We start from the raw sequence: 22,947 nt of genomic DNA, 5'->3' as shown, positions 1-22,947 counted from the left end.
GCCCCTTCCCCAGGCCCAAGATGGACAGGAAATCTTCGACCGCAGCAAGTAGACAATTGAGGCTGGGGAATCAGGGGGACAGCAGAGCTGTCACATGAGGGGTGGGTCATCATTACCAGCTGCCTCGCTCAGACAGATCCTGTCTCCACCAGTTATCCCGTAATGACCAAACTCAGTTCCCTTCTCTCTCATAGCGATCCTGGTATGATTAATAAACTGCACAGTCACCCTCGACATCAGGGAGTTTTGCAAATGGGAAAGTCTGAGCAGGAAGGCTCACAAGTAACCGAGTGTGGTTGCTGTGTTTATACAAACAGGAGTTGAAGATTTGGCTAACGGGCTGGAGAGGTCTGGCAGCAGATGGTGGGAGCAAGCGGCACTAGGGAACCGTGCCTGACCTTGGGCTCTGCTGGGCTCTGCTCGCAAAGGGGCGAAGGGGGGCTACCTGGGCTGGCTGGGACAGCCCGGGCCAAGCAGGGTTTCACTCACAGCCTCTCTACCCAAAAGAGACTTTCAAAAAGCACTTCTTTCCCCTTGCTGAAGAGTCAAGCCCTGAGTTAACAAGTCCAGTAAAGGGTAGGGCAGAGGAGAGGGTTCCAATGTGTTCCCAGATGGGTTATGGGAGAAGAGGACATCCCTCAACTCCATCATTGGCACAGGCCACGAGCCCATTCACCACTGCCTTGTGCTGCCACAGGGACCCTGACCAATTTTGCATTTATCTTTCTTCCAGTCGAGATCTTGTTTCTGTCAAGATGAACTATTTATCTGTGTTGCATGAAATGTCACAGACTGTAGGCAACACCAAGACAAACCCACACACAAGAAATAACCCTCTGGGGGTGCGCACACACGACTCCCCAAATCTGGAGAGGCTGTCAGTGATGACTTTTCCCAGCCGTGAACTTACTCTTGACAAGTATTTAACCCAAAAGGCGCTTGACAGCTCACACCCCTGGGGGCCTCCGTTTATCAGAGCAACTCATTCTCTAGCTGATTTGCCAAGTGAATCCGTGGACATGCACGGCCCCTCCCCCAGAGGCCGGGCAAAGGCGTAAAGGGTAACAGGTGGTTCTAAGTTTCACCTGGTGGCCTTAGACGACGTTTAATCAAGCTACAAAATGCTCAAAGCATCCAGTGTTTAAGGACTCTTCTGCTGGTGTGTGTGTGTATGTGAACTAAAACTTCAAAGCTATTTGGTTTTTTATGTAAGATTAGTCATCATGCAAAACTCACTGGTCAAGCAGTTAATAAAATACACGTATCCCACGGGAGGGTTTTGTACATTTCAGTCCTTACAGAAAACAAAGCAATTATAAATCCTGCACGGTCCTGAAAGGGAAGGAGTTCCTTCGCCTCTGAAAGCCGCCAGTCCTGCCAGCCCCTCGGGGCTCATGTGTTGTAAATTCTCGAAGCCCTTTTTGCAGCAGTTTGGGCGTCTGCGGCATCTTCTTCCTCTTCCTCGGTTCGCTTGTGTTTCAAAAACAAGTCAGACTTCAAGAAGCGGCTGTAGCTGTCATACTTCATGAGGTTGAAGATCTAAAGGGGAAGAGGAAAAAGGAATCTAAGGTTGAGAGGCTAATCGGACCATGAGTCATTCTCTCAAATGTGTATCAAATTCCTAGCGTGTGCCAAAGAGGGCAGCTACGTGAAAAACCCACAAAGCAATAAGTCTGGTGCCGGGCAAGGAAGATTTCCTGGGTGGTTTTGGTCATTAGGAGACAGACTCAGCGGAATATAATAGTTAGCCACACGAAAGAATCTACCTCTATCTTCCTTGGAAGTACAAATGCACACAGCACTGATTCACACCATGTATCAAGAGGTCCGTTAAGAATCTCCACTCTGTTTGGTTAGATAACACAGATAGATAACAAATAGGGATGTATTTCTCCAGAAACTTGAGATGGCAGAACAGAAACCATTCCTGAAGAAGGGGTGGTGACTGGAAAGGCCACTGTCATCTCAGATGATGCCAACCTTGTTAAGAACCCCCACCCCAGAAGTCTGGCATCCAAAATCTCAAATTAGCCTGTTATGATGCCAAGAAACAAAACGGGGCTATTTGAATGCAGGCCGGGGAGTGAAATGACGGTGTCAGCAAGGAGAGGCTCCGGGAACAGGCCCTAATTAAAGCAAGCAGCCGCTGGCTGCGGCAGGCGGACCCCAGCACGCTCACACAGCCCAGGAGCACGGCTCTGGGGAAGCGAGGACTCTCAGATACGAAGGCAGGACCCCTCACGGAGCCTAACTCTCCTGGATTATCAGGCTGCGTCCTGCCCCGCAGGTCCTCAGAGAACTGCCCCCCTCTTCTTAGCCATGGTCCCTGTTCCCAGCATCCCCTCCCCTCCACTCCCACCGGATCCTTTGCCCCCCTCCTCCCTTGCCCTACGAAATCGGTGGAAAAAAAGAGAAGCATTTTCCGGCTGTTGCAGAATACGGTCTCTTGAGAAATCTTCCTCCTGTTTCTCTCTCTCAAATCTTTCAACTGAATTTTCAGGACCTTCTGCAGGAGAAAAATCCACACCGTGCACCCCGGTGTCTTTGCTTCCTGCACTGCGATGGGCTCAACAACTGGGAAATTCCAGGGCTATCTAGAATGTCACTCACTGCCAGGCAGGTTATCAAGTGGGTGGTAAAACCCTGACATCTTTTAAATTCGACCTCTCCCAACACACACGCAAACTATTTTGAAAACTGAATGTCGAATAGAGTCGAAGAACTCAGAACATCTGCCTGGGGGACGGGAGACCTGGAACCTTCTGCCTTTATACCTTCCTTTTCCTGAGACGGCTTCACCCACAGGAGAAGCACCTGAATCCCTCTGCTGCCGTCTGAGTCCACTGCTCAGGGAAAGATTTAGGACTTTGTGTTTTCCTTAAACTCTTGCACTATGGCCTGCCCGTCCCCGGGTGCCCTCCAGCCCTGCCTCGGATCTGCAGCTGTTCAGGAAGAACACGCCCCCGTGAGTCCCCACCTTGTGCCTCTCGAGACCGTCACCTTTTATAGCAGTCTTGCAATCTGAGCCTGATGGGCTGACATTTGGAGAAATCATTCACTTTAAAACAACAATAAAAAAAAACAAAAACCCTCCCAGAAAACACAAAAATCAGAGCCAAGGGCAAGGCGGGGGGTGAGGAATGCCATTATCGCTTGGCGGCCTCCCACTAGTGTGCCCTGCAGGTGGGACCGCCCTGAGGCACCTCCGTGATTCAGCTCTCCCGGGCACAGAGCTCCCAGGGGGCCCCCCTGACGTGCCTGCCCTGGTGGTCTGGTTCGAGGCTCAGAGTGACTCACGAACACCGCCTTCGTGAGGACCCCTCCTGGCAGCCAGCCCTGCACCCCCCCTCCCACTCCAGGTCCACAGCAGATGGGACCCAGCACTGCCAGCAGGATGCGGTTGGACCCAAGTGTCTCGTCTGAAGTCTCCGCGTGTGGGAGGACAGCATCCTGTTTGCCTGCCGTGCTCAGAGGCTCACACTTCAGAGAAGAGAAGAAAAAGGCCCCCAGGGACGGAGCAGGCAGAGGACAGAGGCCAGGGGGTCACTTTGGCTGAGGGGGGCTGCTCCAGGCAGGCAGGACTCAGCCTCCAGGAGATCCCCAGAGGCCACAGGCTCTTGGCACTCCAGGGTGCCAGCGAACGTGAGGGGACAGGGCTGCAAACTATTTAACAGGAGCATAAGGGCCACTCCCTACCATGGGCAGGTGTGAAATGCCCAGGAAGGCTTTTGGGCTCGGGTTCCCTCTGCCAGGAGCCTTCACCCGCCTCCTGGAGCTATGCAGTCACCAGGCAGTGACTGCGGCCATCAGACCCCTGTAGGAGAAGGAACAAGGAAAGAACCACATTTTTCGGGGCTGCAAGCTGCCTAACAGCTCATCCTTGCCCCCAGCAAAGGGTCTCCTGGACACTGGCCTTGGAGTGCACAGAACAGGGGGCTCGAGTCCCAGGGACCCCCATGGAGCTGCTGAGTGAAAACAGCTGGAGGATAGAGAATGCTCCTAAAAATCCCTTCCCAGAAAGTGCCCAAAGGCAGTGTCTCCAGCTGTGGACCCCAGGCCACAGCCTCATTGGTCACAGAGCAAGTGGCCGTGACTGGGGTCCTGTAAATCCTCGACCAGTGAATGAACAGAAATCATCCAATGTGCAGCAACAGAGGGCTGACAACATGCAGGTTGGGGGGGGGCGGAGGAGGGACAGGTACCATCCCCGCCGAGGGCACTTTCCAGCCCAGCACCAGGCCATGCACGGAGCATCCTCTCTGTCGAACCCTCACCAAGACCCTATGACACCTGCTTTCAGAGAGAAGAAAAAAGGCCTCAGAGACTCGGGGCTTTGCCCCACAGGCGGCATGTCCATCTGCTGGGGCTGCCATGAGACATAACCCAGACTGCGGGGCTCAAACAACAGAAAGTTCCTTCCCACAGTGCTGGAGGCTGGGTCTCTAAACCGAAGGAGTTGGCAGGGCGGGCGTCTTCTGAGGCTTCTCTCCCGGGCTTCACATGGCCCCAACTTAGGGTGGCTCGACTTACAATTTTTTGACTTTATACAACACACATTCAGCAGAAGGCGTACTTGGAACATTGAACTTGGATCTTTCCCCAGGCAAGCGATAGGCGGTCTGACCCTCTCTGGTGATGCGGACCCGCCACCATGGGTGCCAACAGCTCACGCTGACAACCATCCTACCTCCATATAGCCGCTCTGTTTCCACTTCCAGTACAGTATTCCATAAACGACGTGAGACATCCGACACTTCATCTATGAAATCGGGTTTGCGTTGGATGACTTCACCCAGCTGTGGGTTAATGTGAGTGTTGGGAGCACGTTCAAGGGGGCTAGGCTGAGCCGTGAGGTTCAGTAGGTTAGATGTGTTTAATATCCTCTTTAACTTGCAGTATTTTCCACTTACTGTCAGGATGTAGCTCCATATTGAGCTGAGGAAGATGTGCACGTGGCCGTCTTCCCCCTGTGTCCTTACTCGGTCTTCCCTCTGTGTCTATGTCCTAAACACCTCTTCTTAGAAAGAGACCAGTCATACTGGATTAGGGCCCACCCCCAATGACCTCATTTTACATTCATTATCTCCTAAAAGGCCTTATCTTTAAACACAGTCCTGAGGTCCTGGGGCTTGGGACTCCAACACCAGGTTTTGGAGAGGACACGGTCGGCAGCAACCCAAGAGAGATGGGTGGGATGCGGATGCTGGCCACCTTGCCCCAAGCCTGTACTCGGAACTACTAGGCTGTCCCACTGCTCACCTGGCAGACCAGGAGGCAGTCACTGAAAATGAAGTCTGCAAAAGGAGTTAGACGTGGAAAGAATGCAACATGTGAATGTTACATGTCTAAACACTCAATTTTAAAAAATGTGCTGAAATGAAAAACAATGATCCCAAACGTGTTTCTCAAGAGTGTATCTGTGTAGGGGCGCCTGGGTGTTTCAGTGGGTTAAGCCTCTGCCTTCGGCACAGGTCATGATCTGAGGGTCCTGGGATGGAGCCCCGCATTGGGCTCTCTGCTCAGCAGGGAGCCTACTTCCTCCTCGCTCTCTGCCTGCCTCTCTGCCTACTTGTGATCTCTCTCTCTCTGTCAAATAAATAAATACACACTTTTTTTTTAAAGGTTTTATCTGTGGGGGCACCTGTTTGGCTCAGTCAGAAGAGCGTATGACTCTTGATCTCGCGGTCATGAGCTTGAGCCCCATGTTGAGTGAAGAGATTACTTAAAAAAAAAAATTTTTTTTAATGTATTTGTATGTGTAATGGGAAACAAATATCCCTGAAATTCAGTATGGTGGGTTGAATGGGGGACCCACAAAGTGTACGTCCACCGGGAACCTCAGAACGTGACCTTAGCTGGAATAGGGTTAGTTGAGGATCTCGCGATGAGACCGTCTTCCAAGGAGTGGTGTCCTCCTGAGAGGAGGAGAGGACACACGGAGGGACACAGAGAGACGAGGTCCCATGAAGGCAGAAGCCGTGATCAGAGCGAAGCAGCCACCAGCTAAGGAACACTGGGACGCCAGCCCCCACCAGAAACCAGGAGGGAGCAGAGAAGCATTCTTCCGTAGAGCCCGCGGGAGGGGCACAGCCTTGCCAAAACCTCGATTTCAGACTTCTGGCCTCCTGAACTGAGAGAATAGATTTCTGTTGTTTTAAGCAACTCCGTTTAGAACCATTTGTTAAGACAGCCCTTGGAAACCAACAGTCAACTTCTTGATTTCCGCTCACTCCTACTTGAGCGCAGAAAATGGGATGGCCCTCGGTGTTCCAGAAGGTCCCTCTCTGATGGGAAGAACTGGCCTCACGGGGCCTGAACGGAGAGTATCACCTTCCAACACACCTCAAGTTGTCCGCGGGGGAGAGAAAGCAGGAGATGGAGACAAATCGGGGCTGGGGATGGGGCTCCAGTGGGCAGACGGCATCCGAGCAGAGTGATGCGGCAGACAGACCGTCCTCCCGAGAGACAGGCAGCGGGTGGAGACAGGCTGCAGGCTCTGGTGGCCCCACATCTGTCTGCAGCCTGCCTCGACGGTAAACTACTCAGCACCGCTGCGTTGGGCTCACGCCTGCAGGCAGCTGGAGAGGAAACTCTCCGTGATCCGGGCCAAGGGAGCCCTCCTGCCCACGGACATCGGTGGGCCAGGTCGCGCCACCCGACCAAGGCCCCTCCGTCCCCAGGTCCCAGGGTGCTACTGATTAGGCTTGGCCTTTCTGTGAGGGAAAACATCCACGCGGTGCTCCAACTGGAGGTTGTTCCAAATCTGCCGTTCCAAGAAAGGACGCCCTTCCAGAAGCACCTTCGTCTGTGAGAAGGCAGGACACGTCACCAGGCCTGAAGGCCCCCCGGTGGGGATTTCATCTCTGTCTTCAGAAGCGCGTTTCACACCTAATCGCTGAACACCTCTCAGACAGCAGGGACATGGAAAGACCTCCGTGCGCATCCCCCCTCCTCTCCATACCCCTCTGCCATGTTACTTCAGCTGGATGCAAGGGGGAAATAAAGCCTTTAAGGCAGCAGGAAGTTCTCATGAGATTTCGTATTTGCTTCAAGAACCGGGGTCTTGAAAGAAGGCAGCAAGCGCCATGTCTAATTGCACGTTCTGGAACGTGCTCTCTGCCCACACATGCAGAGCACAGACATGCTTTCCTACCCACGTGTACCGACAGAAAGCATGAAGAAAGCAAGCTCCCTCCCTCTAGCCCTCAGGCCATGGAATGACCAGAGGCCGTGGGGCAGGGCACACACAGGGATGTCCCCACCGTGCAAGTTCAAGACCGCCTCCCTGTCTTCTGAGTGGGGTGCCACTCAGAAGGTCTGAGGGCGGCCGGCAGAGAGCACCTCAGCTCAGCTCTTGTCCCAACCAGCCAGGCTGTGGAGGTTTCTCTTCTGCTTCCCGGACAGGCTGCCAGAGACAGACGCCATGCTGGGTAAGATCGAAGCTCCAGAAAGAAGGTGGGCATGGATCGAGAAGGAGACCTCCCTGCTAGAGGGCGATACCCCTCACAGGCCCATGGTTCTGGTGCTGTCCCATGGAGCAGGGGGCACTTGGTCCACTTTTTCCTGGAGTCCATCACGCTCAAATCCCAAGCCCAAATGATGTGCTTTCTACGTGGAGAGAAAGTATTTTCTTTTGCTTTCTGCCAAGGCAGAGACTTAAAAATTATTCTAGCATCGCCCGACCTTCTTCCCCTAAATACCTTTCTAAAGGTATATATAAAAAAAAAAAAATCAAAGTATTTCAAAGGCTGTCTTTCCTGCCCTCCTGAGGCAAACAGCTGTGGGAGATGCAGGGAGCCAACTTTTCTTCCATCTGAATGAAAACCCACGACCTGCCCTTTCGGGCTTTGCTCACTGGAAAATGCCAATTTCGGGACTGGATTTAATCCAGGGGCAGGTGTCAGCTGGCACCCACGAGATAGAGGCGCCCAGAATCCCCAGGCCCAGCCATCACTGTGGACTTGGAGATCCAGGGCATGGGGGAGGGGGTGGACCCGACCTGCCCCCGGAAGCATGGCAGCCCCTCCCCCACGGCCAAGTCCTCACCCCCAAGCCCACCCCTTCGTCTTGATGTCTAAAAAGGAAGTGTTTCTTTCTCTCTTGGGTTCTGGGGAAATTCAAAGTAAAGACACTGCCAACAAGGGGCCGGACGCATGGTTCCTTTCTCTGTCAAGGATGTGGCTGGGAGCACTGACATCTCACTAAAGTCTTTTCTACTTTTTTTTTTTTTTTTTTTTTTTTAGCATCAGAGGTTGAGAACTTCCTCTCCCGTGGAGAAGGCCGCCTCCCTCCTGCTTTCCCCAGACTAACTTAGCACCAAGCCTGGGCGAGAGGGTCCTGGCAGCACTCGAAACCTGCTTTAGGTATAGGCACTGGCTCCCTCGGAAACATTCTCTTTCATGGTCCCAGAAAACAATGATTTCAAGGTGCCACGTGCAATGAACTTGACCCTCCCATCACCTCCAGTCTCCTCGTTGGCCCAGGGGGAACTGACCTGGCTATTCTGTGGAATTCAAACCAGAGGCTTCAGGGCGAGAAAGGTGTGTAAAATGGTATGGAGACACTTCTAGGAGCAAAGTTGTGTTTTAAATCTTTTGACAGGGCACGATCTCAAGTCACTGAGCAGATTTCAAGGCATGCCATTCTTACCCCTTCAGGGAAGGGTCTGGAAGGATACGAAACACATAGGCGTTACTGCTAGGAGGGAGAGGGAAGGCACGGCCTAAGGGGTTTTAATGCTTTAGTTCAGACCCTCCTGGGTTATGTGAATTTTCTTTTCTTCTCAACAACAAACATGCAGTTATTTATCTACTAAAAATCATTTTCAGGGGCGCCCAGGAGGCTCGGTTGGTTAAGTGTCTGACTCCTGGTTTCAGCTCAGGTCATGATCTCATGATCGTAAGATGGAGCCCCATGTCGGGCTCTGCGCTCAACATGGAGTCTGCTTGAGATTCTCTCCCTCTGGTGCCCCCAGCCCCACTTGTGCTCTTTATAAATTAATTAATTAAAATCTTTTTTAAAATTAATTTTTGAAATTAACCTGTTCAGGGGCGCCTGGGTGGCTCAGCCGTTAAGCGTCTGCCTTTGGCTCAGGTGATGATCCCAGGGTCCTAGAATAGAGCCCCGCATCGGGCTCCTTGCTCAGGGGGGGGTCTGATTCTCCCTCTCCCACTCCCCCTGCTTGTGTTCCCTCTCTCGCTGTGTCTCTGTCGAATAAATAAGTAAAATCTTTAAAAATTAAATGAACCTGCTCAGAATCTTAGGTGACACAGTAACGGGTTGTGCTCATGGCTCTTGCTGGCCAAATGGGCCCCTGGGCCGGCCTTCCTCCCTGGAGCTCCCAGCCATGTGTCCAGCCCGCCGAGCCGACAAGGCCAGCAGGGATGGACGCTGTCATGTCTCGTACAAAGGAAAGCATGTTAGGCTGCTGTGACCAATTTGATCCTTTCATGTTGTAGCTGACTTGGTGCCTGAGGGACTGACAGGAATGTTCTAGAATCAGCTAGGCCAGCGGGACAGAAGAGCCCGGTGGGGCCGGGGAGAGGGATGTGGGAAAGGAGAAGGCAAGAGCCCTGGCAGGTCTTTCAGGGCCAAAGACGGGGCTGCTGTGAGGCGCGCGTGAAAGGAAGGTGGCGGCCCAGGCCGGGAAGAGGACGGCAGGGCCAGGCGGCAGGGTGGAGGGTCAGGAGGACGGCCTGGCCGCGCAGGAAGCCCCACGCCCACGCGGGTTCCCCTCTCCCAGCGTGGAGACCTTGGGCTAGTCGGGTCACCTGCCCCTGGGGTGAACTTTCTCACTTGAGAGCGAAGGCTCTGGGTCCGGGTCCGGCTGCTTTCAGGTGGGGACCTGAGGCTCAGGGAGGGTGAGGCACGGCCACTCTGCCACGGCTCTCTAAGTCCCATCAAGCCGGGGTTTCTCAACCCCAGTACCGTGGCCATTTGGGGCTGGATAATTCTGGGTCGTGTGGGGCTGTCCCATGTGTCCCATTTAGCAGCATCCTGGCTTCCACCCAAAGAGCCCGGTGGTACCCTCCGCCCACCCCCATTGTGACAGCCAGAAAGCTCTCTCCAGACAGTGCCCAGGATCCCCTGCAGGGGGGGAGGCAAAGGGGAGCCAAGTCGTCCCTGGTTAAGAACTACTGCACGAAGTTAAAGTTTATCTTCATGTGACATTCTAAAGGACACGCACAGCCCTACCCACGGAGGGTCCTGAGTAAACACGCCGCAGATAACGAATGCATTTTGCCTCCCAAATGTCTTATCATAACCTCCGTTTCACAAAACAGGAAGCTGACGCCCAGAGAGGGACTGCATCTTACCCAAAGTCTCCCAGCTACCAAATTCTAAAGTCAAAGGAAAGGGGGAAATGTTGGGTCTAAGGAAAAAAAGGATGTGGCTGGCAGGGAGCGACTTTGTAACATCAGGGCACTGACTTTGTAGACGGCGTCATGGTGCAGGTCCGAGGGGCAGCAGAGCTGGCCAAAAGCCCCATGGTACAGAGGTGGACACAGAGGTCACACTAAGAAAAGGGGCTCACTAAGAAAAGGGAAGGCCGGACTGGAACGAGAACCCCCACGTCCCCCTCCCAGCTAACCTGACATGCAGAGAAAATGACGGGAAGTCTGAGCTCAGCATCCAGGAAGTGATGGGCAGTGCGGGAGGGGAAGAAGGCAGGTGTCAGGCCATCTGGGTACGAATGATGAGCCATGGTCAGGAGGCTGCAGGGTCACAGCTCGAACAGAGATGGCTCTGCACCGAGTCATCACCATCCTCTTGCACAGCTCGAGGCCCAAACCTTATTAGCCCGACTGGCACATTCTATAAATAGTTACCAATCAAAATCCTTGGAAGTAAATTGCTTACCACAGCTTCAAGGCCTAACCCCAGCCAGTCCCTCCTGACTTAGTTTCTACCATCTTCCTCACTGACCATATAGTCCAGCCTTACTGACCTCCTCTAGTAGATCCCCACCCCAGGGCCTTTGCACTTCCTGTTGCCTCTCCCTGGAAGGTCTTACCTGGCTTCCCCTCGCCACTCAAGTCTCAGTCACCTCCTCAGGGAGCCCTCCTTGACCACAGGATCCATAGTAGGCCCCTCCCACTTACTCTTAGCCAACCACCTGCTGTATTTACTTCATAGCATTTATCTTTTTCTGTCTTTGTGGTTGAATGGCAGCTGATTTCATCTCTGCACACACAGCTCCTAGCATGGTCCCTGGTACATAGTAGGCTCTCCATCAAGATAGTAACATAAGGGAGTGAATGAAAGAACAAATACCAGCAAACCACCAGAATGGAAATAGACCTGCCAGCAGAGGGTTTTTAAAAGGGGGGGAAAGAAAAGACACTGCAGGAAATTGCAGTTCATTGAAAAAAACAGTTCTTTGTAAGGTCGCCTCCTCCTTCCTGCTTCCCACAACTTAAATTTGTCCTTTGATTCTAGGCTAAGGTTCCAAGGAAACAGCCACAGTCCAACACCAGCCCCCACCCCCACGCCTGCCGCCTGCTCCTGGCCTTCCCGGCATTGTGTTGAGCACACAATGTTTGCACGAACTGAGCTAAATCAGAGAATGATCTCTCTACTTCCATAAGTTTTCAGAGGGATGGAGTTTTAAGCCCCCAAACTTCTCTTGAGATGTCAAAATGTTGGGGCACCTGGGTGGATCAGTGGGTTAAAGCCTCTGCCTTCGGCTCAGGTCATGATCCCGGGGTCCTGGGATTGAGCCCCGTATCGGGCTCTCTACTCAGTGGGGAGCCTGCTTCCTCCTCTCGCTCTGCCTGCTTCTCTGCCTGCTTGTGATCTCTGTCAAATAAACAAAATCTTTAAAAAAAAATGTCAAAATGTTGGGGTGCCTGGGTGGCTCAGTCATTGGGTGTCTGCTTTGGCTCGGGTCATGATCCCAGGGTCCTGGGATCGAGCCCCACATCGGGCTCCCTGCTCAGTGGGAAGCCTGCTTCTCCCTTTCCCATTTCCCTTGCTTGTGTTCCCTCTCTCACTGTGTCTGTCAAATAAATAAATAAATAAATAATCTTAATTTAAAAAAAAAAAAGATGTCAAAATGTCTAACACATCCTTCACAGAACACGCTGACCACAATTTCAGCCTGATGCTTTGAAGGATCAGGATCACGAATGGTGTCACCGTCCCACGGCACAGGGAAGCCCTCGGTGTGGTGCGTGGGGCTTGGGGCCCCCTCGGTGGCTCCAGATATCGCTGCGGTTTCATGTTTAGTTTCGTTTTTCTGCCTCCACTCTGACTGTCACTTCTTGCTGCCCATCCCTGCACAGCCTCCACCAGCATTTCCAGCCCGCCATGACCTGAGATGCCGAGCCTGCCGGAACCGCGTGTACAGCAAGAATAAACAGGACTTGGATGAAGACCCAAGAAGCCTGCTTCAGATCAGATGCACGGACAAGGGGTCTTCTAATTTACTGCTCATGGAGGATCTTCCCACCCTTCTAGGCTCTGGCTATGACCTAATGTCCTGCCCCACCCCCCCACCCCAGGAGGGCTGAGGCTCCCTGATGTCTCCCTGCTGCTTGGGGAGCGTTAGCAGGAGGCTGGACAAAGCCAGAGCCACCGAGAAGGGCAGAGCTTGAGTTCGGTGAATTCTCCTGGTTCTACATCGGTTCCTCCTGGCTTCAAACTCCTGCACTTAGAAAAACAGCGTCCTCCAGGGGGGTCTTTTGGGAGCAGAGAGCCACAAGCCGTGCTGAGCACACATTTTGATGGTCACCAGCAAGGCTTTTGAGGGGCAGAGTTTTCCCAAAGTGGAACAGAAGCCCTCCCCAGGGGCTCCCTGTAGCATCAGCTCAGATTCCAAATACCTTGTTTCCACCCTGTTGTGACTTTGGAAGATGGTGCCTCTTTCTCCCTCTCAAATAAGTGAAATTTTAGCAACAGGAGACACAAGTGCTTTCTTCACATTAAGCACTTTGAACTGCACTGTGGCACATGCATACTTACAGGAAAGAGAAGGATGGAAAATCTAGAAGTCAAACATTATCTATGGGTTTTTTTTCCAGGTATAGAATTATGAATTTTTTCATCTATATTTTGATTTTCAAGCTTCTTTTGTTAAGCATGTATGACTTTTTATAGTTAAATAAAGGTAATTTAAAAAATATTTTTCTTTGGGGACACCTGGGTGGCTCAGCCAGTTAAGCATTTGCCTTCGGCTCAGGTCACGATCTCGGGGTCCTGGGATCGAGACCCGCATTGGGCTCTCTGCTCAGCAGGGATCTTCTTCTCCCTCCCCCGCTGCATCTGCCCCTGCTTATGCTCTCTCTGTCTGTCTCCCTCTCCCTCTCGAATGAATAAATAAAATCTTTTAAAAATATTTTTTTCTTTGTCATTTAAAAAAAGATCGGCCTCTGTCCTTTGTGTTTCCTCCTTTCCGTCCCAGCAAAAACTCCCAGCGTCTATAGCAAGTGGAGTGTGGCGGGTCACAGGGGTCCAGCTCCACCTTGAGACGTGCCTCAGGCCTAACTGCAGGACATCTGGGTCCTTGGGAGCACGAGGTCCCAGTGAGTGGAGTGACGTCAACCTACAGCATTCCTCCCTACTACCTTGGCTTCTGCAGCCCTGGAAGATGGGGTGGGCGGTATTCACCTGGCCTTTCCAGTCCCTCTGCTCCAGCTGCTTTGAAGTGCCATGAGGGACCCCCACGTATCCAGGCTGTGGGCATGGCAGAGAGTGTGTGGTCTTTGAAGGCAGGTAGACGAGAACACATCTGGCCTCTAGCACCTCCTGCTACCTGTGTAACTCTGTACTAACAAACCACTGAGTCTCCTTGAACGTTGCTTTTTGCATCACCAAAATGGGAGTACTAATAATGCATGCAGAAGATTAATGAGATGGGACAAGCCAAGTAGACATGAGACGCTGAAGGTACCCCTGAACAGTAAACACTGCTCTTAGTGAAAATATCCAGGACAGAGGGAGTTCAGTCCAGGTTCTCAACCCTGCCTGTACTTTCAAGCTCCCTGGGAAGCTTGAAAAGACTCTGAGGTCCATCAGGCACCTCGGTGGCTCAGTTGGTTGGGCATCTGACTCATTGGTTCGGCTCAGGTCATGACCTCATGGGTCATGAGTTCGAGCCCTGTGTGGGGCTCCACACTTGGCAGGGAATCTGCTTCTCCTTCTCCCTCTGCCTTTTCCCCCCAGCTCGATCTCTCTCTCTCTCTCTCAAATAAATGAATAAATCTTTAGAAGAAAAAGAAAATACTCAGCGGTCCAGGTGGGGGCAGAGATTCTCATGCAGCTATGGACACAAGAAGTGCCTTTTCACCATACATTCTACTTCCTTTCCAGCCACAAATCCATGTCCATGGCGTCCTTCCCATTGGCTCAAAACCACCACCTCCAGGAAGCCCTCACCAAGTCACCCACACCCACTGGAATTCCTTCAACACCTAAACTTGGTTCAGGATTCAATTCACACGGAGTTTGCACTGCGTGCCCCGTTGCCACCATGTCAACTTGAAAACATTCTCAAACCACTTTTTACCTTTGTATTTGCTACCAATATACTTGTTTCCTAACCTGAGGCTGAGCAAAGATGGATGTTGTGGATGCTGGCACAGGCTCTGGGCTCTCTACTCCAGACGATCCAAAAAAGGCCAACCGAGGCACTGTACCAGTTCCCAGAGTGTGGTGCCAGGACCTGAAGCAGCAACGTCACCTGGGAACTTGTTAGGAAGGCAAAGTCTCAGGCCACCTGGGAACCATCACACTGGCAGGTTAACTCTGGGGGTGAGGCCCAGCGTCTGTCTGATCAAGCCCTCCAGAGGGGTCTGGGCTTGCTCACCTTGGAGGGCTGCTGAATGAAGCTAAAAGCTAATTTCCACCTGGGAGTCAAGGAAGGCCTTTGCTCCCTCGCCCCAGAAGGCGCCAGCAGAAGTTTGATATTGGTCCGTGTTCCCTCGTCGACAAGTGTATAGGTAATATTTCGTAAGCACACTCTGAAGAGTCACATCTGCAAATTCATGTCTAAAATCTCTGGAGTGCAGTTTCGCCCCTTTTCCTATTACCACTGGCATAGCTCATAAAAAAGCTTGCCAGAAAACTAATGTACCCCTTAGAGGTCCATTTCTTAAACTCAACTTGTCCTGCTTTAAGTGGAATAGAGTACCCAACATTAACCTTTTCCTTAAAACTCAGGAGCCTCACTGTGAACTCACTCACTGCCTAAGGCCCCCAGAAGTGGGTGGCCATGCTTAGATATTGGCACAAAAACAGCCCCAGGGTGTCTACCACTGTGAGTCCTTGTGCTTACTTTCTAGATTTTTCTCTGTTCCTACCTTCAGCAGCTACATATTGCTTCCTCAGTATGGGTCCCTCGAATAGCTCCAGCCTCCCTTCTAATCTGGGTTGAGAAGAAAGATAACCCTGCTGGTTCAAACTGTGTGTAGACCAAAAGTAGGCAGGCCTGAGGGAGCCTCCTACGGGTCAAATCCCAAGCCTGGCATTCCAGTCCCCTCTCGTTCACCAACCATGGCCCTTCAGTGCGCCTCAACTTGCCCAGCCAGAGAGATAGCTTCTGGGGAACCTAACATTCTTCCAGCCTGGGAATAAGTGTCACATCCGGGGGCAGGGAGGCAGTCAGATTACCTGGTCCTGGAGTTTCTGGAACATCAATGGGTGTGGTTCTTCTAGTATCTTCTCATTGAGCCGGGATTGCCCCTCGACATTGACTTGTGACGAGGCCTTACTGGACAGAAAGGTCATGTAGATCTCTTTTGCCTTTTCCTGCATCTGGAGGAGACACGGGGAGCCTGTTATCTGGGAGCCCAGCCCTTCCTGCCTGAGCCCAGTTCTCTACACCAGCCAGACCCAGAAGCTGCAGGAAAAGCAGCCCCATAGCCCTTTGGGGCTCTGGCTGCGGTCCCAGGACTAAGCACTGTGTGGGAGGGCTCGTCCTGGGCCCAGCCCCTGCCCCCATCCCTGCCACACATCTGAAGCCACTTGTCCTGTCAGGAAACTTTGACACTATCCATTCGGAAATGAAGACAGAAAGCATCCCGGCCCAGAGTGGATGGTAGTCTGCACCATTCAGGACCATCCTAGGAAGTCCCCAAATGAAGGAGAAAGAAGCCAGGCCCTAAAGGCCCCACACTGCATGGCTCTATTCCCATGAAATATCCAGAAGAGGCAGATCCACAGAGACAGAAAGCTGAGGGGTAGCCCCGGGTTGGGGGAGGGGCAAGGAGGAGTGACTACAAATGGGTAAGGGGTTTCTCTGCAGGGTAGTAAAAGATTTCTGGAACTGGGTTGTGTGAAGGTACCTTATGCTGCTGAACTGTGTACTTTAAAATGATTTAAAACGGTAAAACTGAGAGCCCTAAAAAAATGGTTAAGTGGTAAGATTTGTGCTATGTGCAATTAAAAAAAGTCAAGTTTGGGGCACCTGGGTGGTGTGGTCAGTTAAGGGTCCAAATCCCAATTTCAGCTCAGGTCATGATCTCAGGCTCAGGAGGTGGAGACCCATGTTGGGCTCTACCTTGGGTGTGGAGTCTTAAGATTCTCTCTCCCTCTGCCCCTCCCCCCTCTAAAAAAGTAAAATTAAAATTAAACATAGAAATAAACATAAAAAAATCAAGTTAAACCATGCACAGTATGCCAACCAGTCTTCGAGAACCTACTATGCCCTTTACAGCCATGACCCCATTTCCCTAATCCCCTGAGCATCCAGCAAAGGGCCATTTCCTGGTGACGCCACTTCCCTGATGAGGACACAGAGGAAAGGTGATGTGGCTTATTCCAGTCTTGACTACCCACCCCCACCCCGTCCCTGTTCCACGCCCGTGAGATACATCACCCCCTCCAGGGGTCCAGTCGGTCCACATTCCAGGACAGGGAATATTTTGGTGCCGGGATATGAGTCTAAGCAAAGGGGAGAAGGCTTGCTGCTGCCCTGAGTCCCGAGTGCAGTCCTGCTGGAAAGCATCAGTCCTAAGTGGAGACAGGCCCTTAAAATGCTTCTAAGCACAGCTGGGAAAGATATGCCCACGTGCACTCAGGTTGCTGCAAAAACCTGGAGCAGAAACACTTAGCGTAAGTGCTCTGTCTTAAAAACAGCACGCCTGCTTGCAGCAGCTGCGGAAGGCCGCCTGGCCCTCCAGGGCACCCCCAGAGGGTTCTGTTTTCTCCTAGAGAAAGGAGGCACCTCACTGGCGACGAAGATGGGGGTCGGTTCTCTGAACATCACAGACTTACCCAGTACCTCGCCCCACACCGAGTCGGGAAACAAATGCTTCTGACCTGCAGCCACAGAGCCATGACCGGTTGGGGGCGGGGGCAGGGAGGCTTCCTGAGGCCCAGAAAAGTGCCATTGTCTTCAGAGAGCCCACCTGGGACCCCTCACAGGCTGCCGAGCTCGGCTCAGGGAAGCCCAAGCTCTGGAAACATTCAGACTTCTAGAAACCACCGGAAGACTCCAAAGGAGCCTTGAAAGGAGGGGAGTTTAACTGATTTTGGTTCCGGGGACTAGTTGATAAAAGACGCCATGACGGTCCTACCCCCCAGAAGAGGGTCAACGTCTCAGGCCACAGTGTCATTTCTGGATCAACTATTGCCAAGAACCATTAATTGATGTCCAACTCAACAACACAGGAGCCTCTCGGAGCTTCTCCAAGGGACAAGTCTTGAGGCCATCGCAGAGATCCAAGCACTCTGGAGCTTCTTGCCTTTCCAAGGCCCACCACCGCTCCATGAAGTCATGAGCCTCACTCCCACCACCCCTTCTGTCCGCGAGGAGCAGTTTTGGAAACCACTTCCTGTCTTAACAATACTTGATGAAAATACAATTTCAGCTAGTCTGATCAGCAAACTCCATGCAGAGCTCTGGAAATAGAAATCACTCTGGGGCTCCCTTCCCCCCTTGAACATTCATACAGACACACAGACACACATGTTTTCCAGATGAATCCAGGCTATCTTGGGTGGTTCTGCAAAGGAGAAGTGTAATGAGTAGCTTGAGGCTTGGAGGTGGGGGGCAGGGCAGGAGGAAAGGAAGCAGGTTGGGGGCCTGAAGGTATGCTAGCCTCTGGGGTGCTAAGCCTCATCTACCCTGAGGTCTCCAGCCACCCCTCCTGAGTCTGTCTGGAAAGACTGTGGGGTCCCCGAGGCACACAGTCTGGGGCCAACCTGGTCCATGGCTTCCCCCACCCCTGGCTTCAGCCCCAGAGCTTATCTGGGCTGGGATAGGAAGCGTGACTGAAAAGGGAAACCCTTAGACTGGAAACCCTTAGACTGCAGACCACAAGCCAGTCACGGGAAGGCCTGATGCCCATGCCGAGAACTCTTAACAAAAAAGAAGAACCGGGTCTCTTGAGTTATTTTGGTAGAGTTTCCATAGCTTTGTTAACCCTATTCTAGCTCCCGACGGGACGGGAACAGAAAGTGGTGGAGCGGCCCAGGGCTACGGTTCCAGGTATGAGCTGGAAGGATGGCTTCCCTTCCCCAGCCCTGCCAGCCTCCAGCAGGGCACCTGCTCCATGGAGAGCAGACAGGCCCAGCGTCCGACCCTGCCCGACCAGAAGGTGCTGGAAAAGGATCCCCGCCCCCGGGAGCAGGTGATGACTCCTGGCATCAACGTGAGGCCCGTCTGTGGGAGTGTTTGCCCCCAGATGAGCTTCTCCCAGACACTGCTTGAATCTGGGGCTTTCCTTCCTGCCTGGTGATGCGTCAGCCCTAACAAGACTCAGGCAGAAGTCAGCACTCAAACGCTGCTCCCTCAGCAGATGCATGTTGAGAAGTAAATCCGCTTGAGTATCGGCCCTAGACACAGCAATCAACTCAGGACAACAGAAGCATCAGCATTCCAGAGCTCAGAAGAGCGTTGTTTTGACTGCCCTCGCTCCTCTCCCCCATCCATTAAGGGCACTGAAGCTTTTTCCATGGGGAAAAGAAAACCTTCTTCCACTCCACGTGCCCTTATAGCTAATGACCTCCCCACCCCCTGACTTCTTCCTGACACATCTCAAAGGAAAAGTGTGTACTTTCCATCTCCATCATCTCCGTGCCCCCCTCCTTGGCCTCCTCAGTCTGGCTTCCACACACCCCCTGCCCCCCACCGCCACCGCCAGCTCAGCCTCCCAGCAGCTCCCAGATGTGTGCTGGTGCCTCAGTCCCTCAGACCTTCTTCTGGTCTGCTCTCTGGCCCCTGCCTGCCCTCTCAGCATCCTCTAACACCTTCCCGTTTCTGTCTCCTCTGTAGGTTCCTCTCTCTCTGTTCCCCCATGAATTCTGGGGTTCCCAGTCCTCTGTCCTAGTGAGGATGCTTTCCTAACCATGGGCTCTCCCAAGATTTCAGCCCAACCCTCTCTCCCCAAGCTACTAACCATGGAGATTTCTAGAAATGTGGGCTTGGATGTCCCACAGACACCTCCAACTTAACACCAAAAAGCAAAGTGGCTCCTCCTGGCCAGTGCCGTCTCTACTCCAGGAAGCTGGAAGGCACGGTCCCCAACACCGGTCTCACCCCAAAACTGTGCCTGTCACCGAGATCTGTGCACCAGGTTTACCCGGCCTCCCGCACACGCCTGCACAGCCGGTCCCCGTCCACTCCTGCCCCTCAGCCGGAAATGGACTGCAAGAAAGGACACAGGAGAAAGTTTAAGGATCGAGCCTCTACCTTTACTCATATCAGCTTCAGAAAAAGAAGGAGGCAAAGAAAATATCAAGTAGTCGATGCAAGAATAGTTCTGAGAACTGGCTCAGGAAATGGAAAGCAGTTGGAGGGACGGCGGATGGCTCTGCCAAGAGCAGAGACAACAAAGGTGCACCTGCAGGGGTGGGGAGGGCGTGACAACGGGAGCGTCTGCAAACAGCAGGAACTCGGGGGTGTCAGGTGCCCCAGACGGAAGGGACGAGGAGGGCCACAGAAAGAAGCCACGAGACCTCCCCAGAGCCCCGATGCCCCCCAACCCAGAGCAGTTATCCCCCTCCCTTCTCCATGGGAGACTAGAGTTTTCTCCACTAAAGAAACCGACTCAGGGAAGCTGCCAAACAGAGGCACGAGGAGGGCAAGGATGAGACAGCAAATGGTTAAGCGGAACCCTACCACGGACCGGACCCCCCTGCAAAATCCTCCCAGCCCCGCACGCTGGACGTCCGTGTGGTTTGTACACGTATCAGGTTTGCGGCCACCGCAGAGAGACGACGGGGCCCCAGTCTAGAGAAAACAAAAGCAGAAAAAAAATTCCACAGAAGGATGTGGAAATAAAGTTGAAATCTCCAAAGGAGAAGTAGGAACCAAAAGCTAAAGAGATGAAAAAAGTAAGAGGGAAACAAGGTAAAAGTGAAGGTCTCGCTCCACCCGGGAGAGCAGAGCCGTCCCTGGGAAAGTGGCCAGAGAAAACAGACGGAAAGGAGTGACCAAAAGTCATGACAATCCTAACACCCTAACATTGCCCAGAACTCTACATTTCCAGATTAGAAGGCTCCACAAAACGCCCACACAGGGGATGAACCCCAACCCCCAGAGCTTCTCCCTCTACAGCTGTAGAATATTTGTGATGAAAAGAAGAGCATACGCTCTTCCAGAGGAAAAGAGCAAATGAAACAGAGTTTACATATAAAATACTAATTCTTAACACAAATGGAAGACAATGGGGCAGTGGGTTCAAAGGTCTAAGGCAGTGTCAACCTAGAATTCAATTCCGTTCCATCACAGTATCAGTAAAGTGGGAGAGTAGGGAAAAAATAACATTTTCACTCAACCAGATCTTTAAATGTCCACGGGCCACGTCCTCTTCCTCAGGAGGCTACTCCTGGCCGCGCTGCCCCAGCACGAGGGAGCGACTTGGGACGGGGGATGTCCTGGGTCCCTGAAGCAGGCGAGGGGCCGAGGGAAGGCCTGTGGGGACCGAGGAAGGCCTGCGGACGCCCCGGTGGCAACTGCGGTCAGAGCGCCCCAGGCAGGTCCCCGGGGGAGCCCCAGCTGCACAGGCGAACGGAGAGGCCTGAGCCCACGCGACACCGTGTGGGGAGGCGTTGCAGAGGCCGCTGGAGGTTGGAAGAATAAGAAAAGCACAAGAGGGTCCGAGAAGAGAAAGCCTCACGGCGGCATCCTCTTTGGCTCAGCCGCAAACAAGAGAGAAAAGAGGCTCCTTCGTGAGAAAACAGTGACAAGGCGGCTGGTAAGTGCGGGCTCCGGTACAGCGAGAGGAAGCCGGGAGATAACACCTAGAGCGGCGAAGGGGGCGCGGGGCCGGCCAGGGCTGGGTGCGGACCCCGCCGGGGGCAGCGGAGCCCCGCGCGGGCCAACCCGGACCCAGCCAGACCCAGGCCGAGAGGCGCAGCACAAACCAGGGGGCGAGTGAAATCTGGAGGGTGCTGCGGGGGGAAGGGAACCAGCCCACCTCACTCCCGAAGAAGCGTGGGTCACTTGGGGATGTTTGAATACTTTTTTTTAAATAAAGAAGATGGTGTTTTAGCCTTTTAGGAAAACCTCTGCTTTAGTACTTCTTTTAAAAAAGATTTTATTTATTTGAGAGAGAGAGAGAGAGAGAGAGAGAGAGCACAAGTTGAGGGGGCGGGGCAGAGGGAGTAGCAGATGCCCCCCAGCGCAGGAAGCCTGATGGGGGGGGCTCCACGCCAGGACCCTGGGATCGTGACCTGAGCCGAAGGCAGAGGTTTAACCCACTGAGCCACCAAGGTGTGCCCTTTGGTACGTTAAATAAGAACCTCAAACACTTTAAATCCTGAATCAGGTTGTAGTGTTAAATAATACATAATAAAAATCATAAATACCATAGACCGCTCCCCCTATAACTCTGTTAATTCTAAAACACTATAAAAAGGCAAGGTACCATTCTATTTAAATGCCAGTGCAAGTCCCTCTCGAAGGTATGATGATTAGAAAGCGGCACTGTGGGGCACCAGGGTGGCTTAGCTGGCTATGCGTCTAGCTCTTGGTCATGATCTCAGGGTCATGGGACAGAGCCCCATGTCAAGTTCCCCACTCAGCTCGGAGTGTGCTTGAGATCTTCTCCCTCTGCCCCTCCCCCTACACCCGCATGCTCTCTCCCTTTCTGTCTCAAATAAATAAATCTTTAAGAAAGAAAGAAAGGAAGGGAGCCAGGGTGGCTCAGTGGGTTAAAGCCTCTGCCTTCGGCTCAGGTCATGATCCCAGGGTCCTGGGATTGAGCCCTGCATTGGGCTCTCTGCTCAGCAGGGAGCCTGCTTCTCCCTCTCTCTCTCTGCCTGCCTCTCTGCCTACTTGTGATCTCTGTCTGTCAAATAAATAAATAAATAAAATCTTAAAAAAAAAAAAAAAAAAAAAAAAGAAAGGAAGGAAGGAAGAAACCTGCACTGCCCCACCACTTCCCCAACCCCATTCCTGGCTTGGTTTTTATAAATCTATACAAACTGCCATGTCCCTCTCCACCCTGTCACAGAGTGAACAAGCCCAGTATGCCATGCAGCTGAATGAATGAATGAATGAATGAATGAATGAATCAGGGATACCCAAAACCTTGTTGGAGCTTGTCCTGAGGTTTTATCACTCATAAACACCACTCGGTTTGAGAAGATAGATCCATCTCTCGTTCTAATTCATGGGGGAAGGCACTTTACAGAAAAATTTCAAGCCATAAAGAAACTGGGAACGGAGAGAAGTGCTTTGAAAGCTGCCTGCTGGGTATGAACCCCCTGAAAGGTACAACCACCGCAGGAGCCCCAAGGAGGGCGGGGATGCGGGGCGTCACCCTCCCCAACTTCCTGAAAGCCAGATCCCTGTCAAGACCTTCTCCCTCCCTTGGCAAAGCATAGGCTAGGGCAGGCAGCAGGGGCACAGCGTGGGTCCACTGTTTGGAGCTTCTGAGAAACATGTCTGTCCCTAGGGCCATCACCGTGGCAGGAGGGAAGGGGGCCAGGACCCACCCCAGTGGGTCCTCAGGTGTCTGCTGACCTGAGTGGGGAGAACAGGAAGTAAATGACATCAGG

General features: G+C 52.6%; 1 protein-coding gene across 3 annotated transcripts in view; it reads right to left on the bottom strand.

Moving 5' to 3' along the window:
• Positions 1–1,168: 1,168 nt before the first annotated feature.
• The window catches only part of RGS10 (regulator of G protein signaling 10), a 38,383-nt gene continuing 16,604 nt past the window's right edge, over positions 1,169–22,947 (bottom strand). For 2 of the 3 annotated variants that reach the window (XM_032878658.1, XM_032878668.1), the window contains exons 4-5: positions 15,610–15,753; positions 1,169–1,539 (exon numbers count right to left, since the gene is read on the bottom strand). In XM_032878658.1, the coding sequence (XP_032734549.1) occupies positions 1,393–1,539; positions 15,610–15,753 (291 nt within the window). In that variant the 3' untranslated portion in view covers positions 1,169–1,392. Of the gene's footprint in view, positions 1,540–10,312; positions 10,517–15,609; positions 15,754–22,947 lie in introns of those variants that run through there. The other variant, XM_032878676.1, reaches the window with a different exon arrangement.

This window comes from Lontra canadensis, unplaced genomic scaffold (assembly GCF_010015895.1).
Source record: "Lontra canadensis isolate GAN:19392208 unplaced genomic scaffold, GSC_riverotter_1.0 scaffold3, whole genome shotgun sequence".
Taxonomy (NCBI): Eukaryota; Metazoa; Chordata; class Mammalia; order Carnivora; family Mustelidae; genus Lontra; species Lontra canadensis.
Note: the sequence above shows the minus strand (reverse complement) of the source record. Positions and strands in the feature narration are given on the sequence as shown.